The sequence below is a fragment of the Camellia sinensis genome, chromosome 11, assembly GCF_055761805.1.
Source record: "Camellia sinensis isolate YWXY chromosome 11, ASM5576180v1, whole genome shotgun sequence".
Taxonomy (NCBI): domain Eukaryota; kingdom Viridiplantae; phylum Streptophyta; class Magnoliopsida; order Ericales; family Theaceae; genus Camellia; species Camellia sinensis.
The window spans coordinates 78,489,427-78,500,381 of NC_138971.1; the positions used below are offsets into that span (position 1 = coordinate 78,489,427).

The 10,955-nt window shown below is 31.8% G+C and overlaps 1 protein-coding gene across 1 annotated transcript; it reads left to right on the top strand.

Moving 5' to 3' along the window:
- The first annotated feature begins 4,701 nt into the window (after positions 1–4,701).
- Positions 4,702–8,494, top strand: LOC114322502 (cytochrome P450 CYP749A22). Its single transcript, XM_082894178.1, has 5 exons — positions 4,702–5,058; positions 5,272–5,495; positions 5,608–5,840; positions 7,134–7,512; positions 7,980–8,494. The coding sequence occupies exons 1-5, from the start codon at positions 4,788–4,790 to the stop codon at positions 8,406–8,408; spliced, it is 1,536 nt and encodes a 511-aa protein (XP_082750304.1). The 5' UTR covers positions 4,702–4,787; the 3' UTR covers positions 8,409–8,494.
- Positions 8,495–10,955: the final 2,461 nt, after the last annotated feature.

Here is a 10,955-nt window from a genome sequence, read left to right on the forward strand (position 1 = left end):
ATTGATTATTTTTAACCATCAAATCCCTGTGAGTTCGACCTTGTTCTTGCCCTGTTTATACTCTAATTTCAATTGTTTACTAAATAATAGTAATACTAAATTTGTCTTTCATATTTTTTTTTACTAGATTACATAAAAAATCTATAAAAATTAAATAATGAAATTGAATAAAATATCAATTAAATAAAATACAAAGAAAAATTTACAATAAAACACCAATAAAACATCTACCAAAATCTATTTAAAAAATTAAATAAACAGGCATCAATACAAATTAAATAAATTTATTTTATTTTATTTTTTAATTGAGATTTCTATATTTTATTTTACTAAATACAATAGATAATAAAATTAAATACTTGGAGGGCAAATTTGTCATTTTATAACTTAATCCCATGAGATTCCAATCCCATCATTTTTATCCCACATCTCCCTAAAACACAATAGTCGAACATATATGGAATTCATAGTTTGGTGGGACTTCTAATCCGACCTAAAAATTCTCAACTAAATAATGAACTCCATAGTAGATTAGATATGGAGTCCAATCCCCCCCCCCCCCCCTCTCTCCAATCCTTCCAAACGAACACCACATCTCCAATCCTTCCAAACAAACACCACCCAACATTAGTGCATCATGATGGAAGAGTTGAGAGAGAGTGATGACAAACGATAACGGATAGCAGGCAAATGGCTGAAGGTAGCGGGGGAGATGGAGAAATGGGGAAGTAGTGGTGGGTGGCGAGGGAGATGGACCAGGGGAGAAGGAAAGGTTGTGTGAGGTGGTTAGTGGAGGAAGGGCCAGAGTTAGGGATTTTCGGATTAGGTTTTTACATTGATTTGGGAAAGAAAAAGAAGTTAGGGGTATGTTTATCATTTGGCATTGTATTTTGATTTAGACTTATTTATTTATCTTTTAATGTCAACTCTCAACTTAAGTGCGCGTGGCATAAATTTTGTCAATTTTGTTAGAATTAGTAACAATAGAGATGTAAAACGCAAAATGTGCCTAGGTATTTTTTAGACATTGGGGGAGGTGAAGTGTTTTGAGCTCATATAATAAGGAGGTTAAAATAAAATTTTTAAATATATATTAATGTTTAAACAAAGATAAACATAAGAAGAGTAGGTGTGAGTGTCGAAACCTCTAAGTAGAAAAAAATTCACAATGTTAATTTTTTTTTTGTTGAAATAATTAAATAAATATTTTAAAATTGGTACATGGTTGGATTAGGAAAGAAATTGTTAGTTTAATTTGTGAAAATTTTATATGAATAAAAAACTTAATTAGATAATAAATAAGCAAATGAAGTGGGCCAAATTTGGATACCTTGTGACGGGATATGTGTAACCATCAAGTATAAAACTAAGTAAATGAAGTGGGCCAAATTTGGTATTTAAAAAATATAAAACTATATTGAATGACACATAGGTAGGCAAACTTATTATCTTTCTATTATCTTGCCTACTGATAGGTGTAACCATTAAGTAGGTGGAACCATCAAGTAGAAAAATAAGTAAATGAAGTGGGCCAGCCAAATTTGATATTTAAAAAATATTAAACTATATTAAATGGCACATAGGTCGGCAAGGGTTGGTTTGGGGTGTCCTAAAAAAGTGTATTTTTTGTCTTTTTAGACTAAAAAAGTTAAGAAAAAAATATGGAGGTTTGGGTTAACTTTTTGACTTTTTATGGAAAAATGTGTATTAAAAAATTGTATAAAAAAAGTGTGTAAGAGATGATTAGAGAGGGGTGGGTCCCAGCCGTACAACCGGCAGAGTCAATTGGAGTTGGAAATTATTGGCTAATTTTTGTATAAAGCATTGGACGGTTTTGTTTGGCCCGTGGGGGTTATCACGGGTCCCATTTTAATAATCTGAACCGTTCAATGTGTATAACTCGTCGAACACTATGTACTTATAGAAAATCACGTTAATCGGATATCGATAGCTATCTGATCAGATCTATTTATTTTTCAATCATTAATTATAACACCATCCATTTGTTGTACATAACTGATTTGATCATATAGTTATCGATATCCGATCAATGTGATTTTTTGCAGACATATATTACTCAACGATTTCTACACATTGAACGGTTCAGATTATCAAAACGGGACCCGTGATGACCCCCATAGGACGAACAACGGTGTGTGTAAAAACCACACCCAATCATTTCTTTTTTCTCCACTGCCGCACACAGCAGCTGCACACACATCAATTCGGTGTGTACTTTTTTTTGAAGAAAATTGATTTTTTAATTTTTTTTTTGATGAATAGTGATATCTTTTTGGATTTTGGAGTAACTTTTTGACTTTTTGACTTATTTAGGATAAGCCAAACCAGCCCTTATTATCTTTCTATTATTTTGCGTACTTAGGTGTCACCATAGAGTAGGAGACATCAAATAATAGGTGTAACCATTATTTTTTAATATTAGGGCTCATTGAGCTTTCATAATTTACTTTTTGAATTTTTTTAACGGAATTGTTTTAGACTCCCACTGGGGCACTCCAGGACTCTTAATGGGGTCTGATTGGCCAGCAATAATTTATTTTATTTTATTTTATTTTATTTCCTTCCAATAACCAACTCCACGTGGTGTGGGGATGGTGGGGGTGGGAGGCAAGTGGGGATCCCAATCATAGTTTTTTTTAAAATAGAAATTAATTTGATAAAAATAAACACAAAAGAAGATATTTTAAAATTTTTAAAAAATAATATCAAGCATGTAAGAAAATATTTGTTTTTTTTTTTATTTAAAATTTTTCACCCGACAAGTTGTTAGATTTATTTTGAGAAAATATATTTTAAAAGTCAACCAAAGAGCCTTGCGTGATCTTTTGCTTCTTAGGGGTTGTTTAAAATGTTCTAAATAAGTACATTTTTTTGACTTTTTGTAAAATATGAATTGGGTTTAAAGTGATGTGAAAGAGAGGTAATGTGACTTAAATAGAATAGTAATTTTTTAATTTTTTAACTTTTTTTAAAGATACCAAACTTAGCCTTAAACTACGCTGGCGTGTATGATTGACCAAATCAAATAGTGCCTGCAGGTAAACTAAACAAATGAAGCCAATGTGTTTCACAGACAACTTATGCACCGTTTGGTAAGCAGTTGAAATTCAAAATATAATCATTAATCTTCAAAACTCATAACCAAACAAATAATTCAAAACTCAATTCAAATTAATATTTTAATATTTTCAATATTTAAATATTTTTAAAATATTTTAATTTTGTTAAGATTTTAAATATTTTAATATTTAAATATGTTACAATTTTTTTTAATTTTTTAATTTTTTGAATATTTTTAAATATTTTAATTCAAAATATTACGATTTTAATTTTTTAAATTTTAAAATATTTTATAAAAATAAATTCAAACTCTATTTTATAAAAATATTTTTAAATATTTTAATTTTTTTGTTATGTATTTGGTTACGATTTGAGTGTAGAGTTGTGAAAGTAGTATGAAGTTTTGAATTATGTGTTTGGTTATGAGTTTTAAAAATAATTTCTTAATTGAGTTTTGTTTTATGTGTTTGGTTACGATTTGAGTGTAGAATTGTTTTTAAATTTAAAATATTAACATTTTAAATTATTTAAATTTTTTGAATATTTATTTAAATTTTTTACTTATTAAATTTTCTAGATTATTTAAATTATTTAAATATTTATGACTTAAATTTTTTGAATATTTATTTTGAAAAAAAATTATTTCCTTTGTAGTATTTTCAATTAAAAAATTGATTAATATTATTTTTTGTTAATAATAAATTTTTTTAATCGAATTTTAAAAAGAGTTTGGTTATGTGAGTGTTGATCACAATTTTCAATAGCGTGAAAGTAGTGTGTTTTGTTATGAATTATAACAATTTGAATTAAGTTTTGAAAACTCTTTCCAAAACTCATAACCAAACAAATTTTCTTACTTCACATGTCAAATCAAACTTTCAAAACTCAATTTCACACTCAATTCAAAACTCAATTCAACAATCTACTTAAAAATCATAACCAAACAAATTTTCTACACTCAAATTATAATTTCACAACTCACAAACTTAAAATATAACTTATACGCTCAAATCATATTTACAAAACTTTACCAAACACAACCTTAGTTTTTCATCTATGTCAACTTAATGATTCCCAATGCATTTATGTCAAATATGCCTGCAGGCCAACTAAAATGAAGCCAAGCAGTGTGTTTGGTTTGAATTTTTGGATTAAATTTTTTGAAAATTGATTTTTTTAGTTTTTATGTTTTTTTATTTTTAGTGAATATTTTTAAAATTTTAAACATTTTTTTTTTACTTTTTTAGATACATCTTACTTAGATGTATCTAAAAAGTAAAAAAATTATGAAAAAATATTTAAAAAAATTAATAAGTACATAAAAATACAAAAAATGTAGTGAATTCTTGCAATTTTTTTTGTATTTTTATATTTTTGGTATTTAGTGAATTTTTAAAATATTTTTTTATAATATTTTTACTTTTTAGATGTATTTATGTTAAGTGTGTCTAAAAAGTAAAAAAATTATTTAAAATATTAAAAAAATTTAATAAAAATAAAAAAATACAAAAAATAAAAAAGTAACATCTTTAAAAAGTATTTTTTGAAAAGTAAAAACATACAATATGTTTCACAAAACAACTTAGTTTTTGTATCTACATCAACTTAATGATTACCAATGCATTTATATATATAAACACCGACCTTGAAATCGTCAGTTGAGTGTTGGGGGGAATGAACATAAGGCTGTGATTGTGGAGGTAGCCATGGTAGCCTTCCTTTTAACTAGTCTGTGCGTTTTCTTCCCTTTATCTATATTCATAATAAAGTTCCTGCACAAGGTATGGTGGACTCCGATCCGGGTACAATATATGATGGGTTTGCAGGGAATCAAAGGCCCTGCTTATAGCTTCCTTCATGGAAGCACCAAGCAGATCATGAACATGAGAAAGGAATCCTTCGCCACTGCAATGGACTTATCACATCATATATTCCCAAGAATTATGCCTCACATTGATGCATGGATCCAGCTATATGGTAAAACTTCTGTTAGTATTTTCCGTCGCAGAACTTTCTTTTTTCTTTTTATCTTCGATAAAGAAGTATAGGAGGGGGAGACCAACGCTACTGGACTTAACCATAAGAGTCCCTGCTAGCTTTAGAGCTTCGACAAGTTATAATATCTTTGGTAATACTTATCAATAATCAAGTTCGTTACTTTTATTTTAATTTTGGTTATATTTGGAGCAGGTGAAAATTATCTTCAATGGCGTGGTCCTCAACCTCAATTAGTTGTCACTGAAACTCAGCTGATTAAGGAGATATTGAACAACAAAGATGGAGCCTTTGTTAAAACGAAGCCTAGTAGTTACGGTAAGAAGCTAATTGGAGATGGGATTGTAGTAACTCGAGGTGAAAAATGGTCCAAGTTACGTAAAATCTCCAACTATGCTTTCCATGCGGAGAACTTGAAGGTAATTCTTCTTTTTACATCATCGAATTTTCTGTTCGTGAAGGATGATTAGTTATGAGGTATGCTGTAGATATTGTACCAACAATTTCAGAGAAGGGCTCGTGTGTGTGCAGGAAATGGTCCCAGCAATGACAGCAAGTGTGGAAACCATGCTACAAAGATGGAGACATCGTGAAGGAAAGGCAATTGAAGTATACGAAGAGTTCAAGTTGCTAACATCAGAAATTATTTCACGAACAGCTTTTGGAAGTAGTTACTTGGAAGGGAAGAATATATTTGACATGTTGATTAAGTTGAGCACAATCATATCAAGGAATGAATTCAAGATTCGCTTTCCTGGCATCGGGTACGCTCCTCTTCTTGAATTTCAATCCTCTCTATTTAGTAGGATTAATAAGTTAAGGCTCAAAGCATAAGAAAGCATGAGAGTATCAAGAGTCCTAACTAGTTTACGTGATCTACCATCCTTGGGGTTTCCCTAGTAGCATTTACTTGCACTATAATATATAGGAGTTTTAGGTACCGAACTTTTTTGTTTTGAAAAGTGAAAATCTTGGTAAAAAAAAACTTTAGAAGACAAATTATTGTCATCATGAGAGTCGTCACTAACGCTTCATTTATTTTGGCAGAAAAGATTTTCTACAAAAAAAATTTCAAAAAACATTTTCTATAGAAAACTCTTTCGGAAAATGCTTTCCACATAAAAACTTTTTTTAATGTTTGGTTGCGTTCTTGAAATTAATGTACTAGTTGTTACATTAGTGGTGGTGGTAGTGGCGGCAGTAAGGTGGAGGTAAAAGTGGAGGTGTTGGAGATAGTGGTGGTGGTAGTGATGCAGCGGTGGTGGCGGCAGTGGCAGTAGTAGTGTGGTGGTAGTAATGTGGTAGAGATGGTAGTGGTGGTGGCTATGGGACAGTGGGGGTTGTGGCGGTGACTATACTGATGGTGGTGGAGGTAATGGTAATAGTGGTAATGTGGTGGCAATAATAAAATTTAAGTTTGGAAAACGTTTTTGTCTTTTAAAAGTGAAAAATATTTTATATCCAAATATGATTATTTTTCCATTGATCATAGAAAATATTTTCCGTTGACTTTTGTTTTCTATTGTACCATACAACAAAAAATGCGGAAAATATTTTTCTGGAAAACATTTTTGTCTAAACAAACGAAGCTTAAAAGATCATCCCAAAAAGTTAAAAAAAAACCTTTTGCAACAAAATTTTGAAAATGTCGCTAGTAAGTATACTTTTAGGAACAAAATACTTTAGTGTGAAAATGATTACTTTTTTTTTTCTTTCTTTCTTTCTAAAATTTCGGTCACAAAAGAACAATAATTCATCACTAAATGTCTAATTTCATCACTAAAAATATAAAAACGACACTGCCAGCAACTATAATATTTTATTCATAAAAAGTCTGTTTCTAAAACCTTAATTTGTTGTAGGGATGGCATCAAACATGTCTCTTTTACGTGTCAATTAATCAATTCCAAATTTGCTGAAAATTTGTGAAGTCAAATGATGACATTGAGTTGATATCAAAAGTCCTAACTAGTTTACATGGTCTAGGATCTTTGGGGCACCCTTGCTAACAACTACTTGGCATCAGACATGCCAACTAATCAATTTCCAATTTGCAGGAAATTTGTGAAATCAAACGATGATACTGAGTCAGATAGAATAGAACATGTAATTCGAGACTTAATCATAACGATGATACAAAAAAGAGAAGAGAAAGTGGTGCAAGGAAAATCGGACAACTACGGGAGTGACTTTCTTGGATCACTTATAAAGTTTTACCATGATGCTGATGATAACAGTAATATTTCAATTGACACTGTGATAGACGAATGCAAGATATTCTACATTGCTGGACAAGAAACCACTAATGGCTTACTAGCTTGGAGCATTTTTCTCCTAGCAATCCATTCAGATTGGCAAGAGAAAGCAAGGAAGGAGGTGCTTGAATTGTTTGGCCAACAAAACCCAAGTCCAGAAGGCATCGCAAGATTGAAGAGTGTAAGCAATTTCAACTCTCTAATCATCATCCATTAATGTATGCATATTATCATTTCATATCAAATGCAGACGATATCAATACTAAACTTCTAAGAAAACACAAAACACTTCTATCTTAGAGGCACCTGACAAAACTCGTGAAGTCAATTGCTGGACTAGCCTAGAGTGGTTAGTCTTCTACGTAGAAATTGGTCATGCGTTTTACATGTTATCATAGTTAGGTCATTCCTATGCCAAGATGGGGATGTCCCATATTGGATAAAGATGATGTCCATAATGGACTTATAAGATGACGCAAAATGAGTCTATCTTATAGGCTCTTTTTGGGCCTGGATCCTAAAGGGAGAAATTCGTGAGACTGTTGTTGGGTTGGGATATAGAAAAACATTTTTTTAGGTACAGTTGGGTCGTAAATCTGACAATGCGAAATAAGATTAAGTTTCTAATCATTTATTTTTTTCTTGTAGATGAGCATGATCCTAAATGAAACTCTAAGGTTGTATAGTCCAGCAGCCAATATGTGGAGAAAAGTTGAGAGGGAAGTCAGATTGGGAAAGCTTGTTCTTCCAGCCAATATGGATGTCTATATTCCATCTCTAGCACTCCACCATGACCCTAATATATGGGGAAAAGATGCTCACCTTTTCAAGCCAGAGAGATTTGCCGAAGGGGTGGCTAAAGCAACTAATAACAACACAACAGCATTCATTCCATTTGGTTTAGGACCTCGAATGTGTGTGGGTTTGAACTTTGCAGCAGCTGAAACCAAGATAGCACTCTCAATGATTCTGCAACGCTATACATTCACCCTCTCGCCAACTTATGTTCACTCACCAATGCAAATGCTTACTATTCGCCCAAAGCATGGAATTGAAGTCATATTCCATGCATTGTAAATTTCAGTTGTAGCTTTTCTCTTATCAATGTGAGCAAACTCGTAAACTGTTGACAATAGATGTTCTGTATTTGTGTGTGTTCTGTATCTGGGTGTTGTTCTGTATCTGTGTGTTCTACTCTGTGTTGCTGTCTTGCTGATGCTGTGCTGCTGGTCTGTGTAAATGGTGTGTTCTTGGCGAATGCTATGATCATGGTCTGTGCCAGATTAGTCTGAATGCTTTGCAGTTTTGTGTGGGAGTTTTGGGGTGATTGGTTCTGCTGGTTTTTAGAGTAGAGATCATCAACAAGTGATGATTTGGTTTTGTTGCTGAAATGACGATCTGCTGCTGGTGGGAAATAATCTGATGAAGCAAAATTCTCTGCAGGCTGCTGCTGTTATGTGGATGTTTTTTGTTTATGTTGATGGGGTTGAGCTGCCTTCCACAAGTTCACTCTCTTGCTGCTGTTGAACTGATGGGGTTCTGCTATGCACTGTTGGGGTTTTCCTCTGCCCTTGCACTGCTGGGGTTGTGCTGCCTCTTTGATTTAAATTGTAGTTTTGTTTTGGTCCCTTTTCCTCTGGTTTTGCTGGTTTTATCTTCTTTGTTGGTCTCTCACCAACTAGGAGGTTGGAGCTTTGTTTAGCTCCAACCTCCTCTTTATTGATGTATCTTTTCATACTTTGTATGGTTTTTCATCAATAAAGTCTTTCGTTTTGCTGATCAAAAAAAATATGCTTTCCGTTGAAATAAATTTCAGAATGGACAAAAAGTATCTGATATTGTGGAAGGAGCGATCCTTTTAATCTGTCCATTGCTTGGTTGTTCTCTTAAACGTCTAGTGTTTTCAATAATATATATATATATATATATAACATTTTTATACCATAAAGGAGAACACAATATGCTAAATAGGACAAACCAGTATTGAGGCATGGGTTGGGACACTTGAGACAATAGATTTGTCTTTATTTTTTTACCTCTTGAAAGTTTTGCTTCATCCTCCTCCAAGCTTTATAAAATCATACCAATGAAGTTAACATTAGTCTTTTGGTTCTTATTGACTAGCTGAGTCACCCCTAAATGTTAATCAAGAAAAACGTACGTCTTGGTCACAAAAAAGGAGAAACAATGCAACAATTTTTCCACTCACTTCTAAACACATACAAAGGTCACATGAGAAGTTAAGATTGAATGCTTTTGGTGAATATTGACTATCAATCAATATAGTAAAGCTTGATTTTGGCGGTATATTTGGAGTATTGATCAACATAGTAAAGCTTTTAATGGATAACACTTTCTATGTATAGCTTTGAATTTGCTAGCTTTGTTAGATCACCAATTCTATAAAACGTTTATGCAAAAAGAGAATACACACAGTATTGTATTTTAATTTATGTAGCACAATCCCTCATATGCAACTCATTATGCATGTAGAAAGAGAAAAAATATTTGATGTTTTGGAGCTATATTTTATACTAATAAAAACATACTCCTTGGGATAAACATTAACGTAAAGTACCAGGCTCCATTAATATGCACCAATCACATTGTTGCAACAAGCAGTTATAGCACTACGTAGCTTTGCTCACAACATGACATCTCCTGGAAAGGCAACTTTTTGAACAAAAAAATTAACTAAACAATGTAACACCTTAAAAACTAACAAATCTTATAAAGTTTTCTTACTTGAGTTGTCAAATGAAACCCATTTTAAAGAATAAATAGGTTACATATCATAGCCATGTCATGACCCCATCCCACTCCCAAATGGGATATTGTGGTAATCGGCCAGTAGTCACAGACTACCGAAGGCCTAACTAAAAAAAACAAGTTAGACTCTTGTAATAATTGGGGCAAGATTTGTTTTAAATTGTGGAAGCCGTTTGCTTATCTAAAACATCCATCAAGGGCAGTGCATGCCTGTATGAAACAAAACGTGCAACATTTTTTATTACATTAATTAATTTTCTTACAAGAAGTATATATTTTCTACGAGGGCATCTTTTCCAAAGCTAAGTACAACTTCATGAGCATAGTAAATACTACTTCTTCTTCACTAACATATACATATAACTTCAAGCGGCAAAACCTTCCATTTCAAGTCTTTTTCACCTACATACACATAAGGGAAATGGGTGAGTTAAAACATGGTGAATAGTACTATAATAAAGTATTAATATGAATGTATATTGGTATGTGTTTGAATGGTTACATTTAAGCCTTCAAGTGTGATAACCACACCTTGCACATCATTTTGCATTAATTTAATTATAGAAAATTTTAATTTTTTTTTTTTTTTTTTTTTGCATTGTATGTGGTGTGATTCGTATGTGATTTATTTGATAGGTGATTTTGATTTGAATCAGGAATTGATAACCCATATGACTCAGAAACCTTTGCGTGATAAGCTTAATTGATTCAGTTTAGTGTGAAGAAACTAATAGGAACTCAATCAAAAATTTAAGTGAGATTAGTATTAATTAAGAATGATTAAATTGTGATTAATAGGTTAATCAAGTTAATTGTTAATCATGATTAAGTAGTGATTAATTAAGCTAATACATG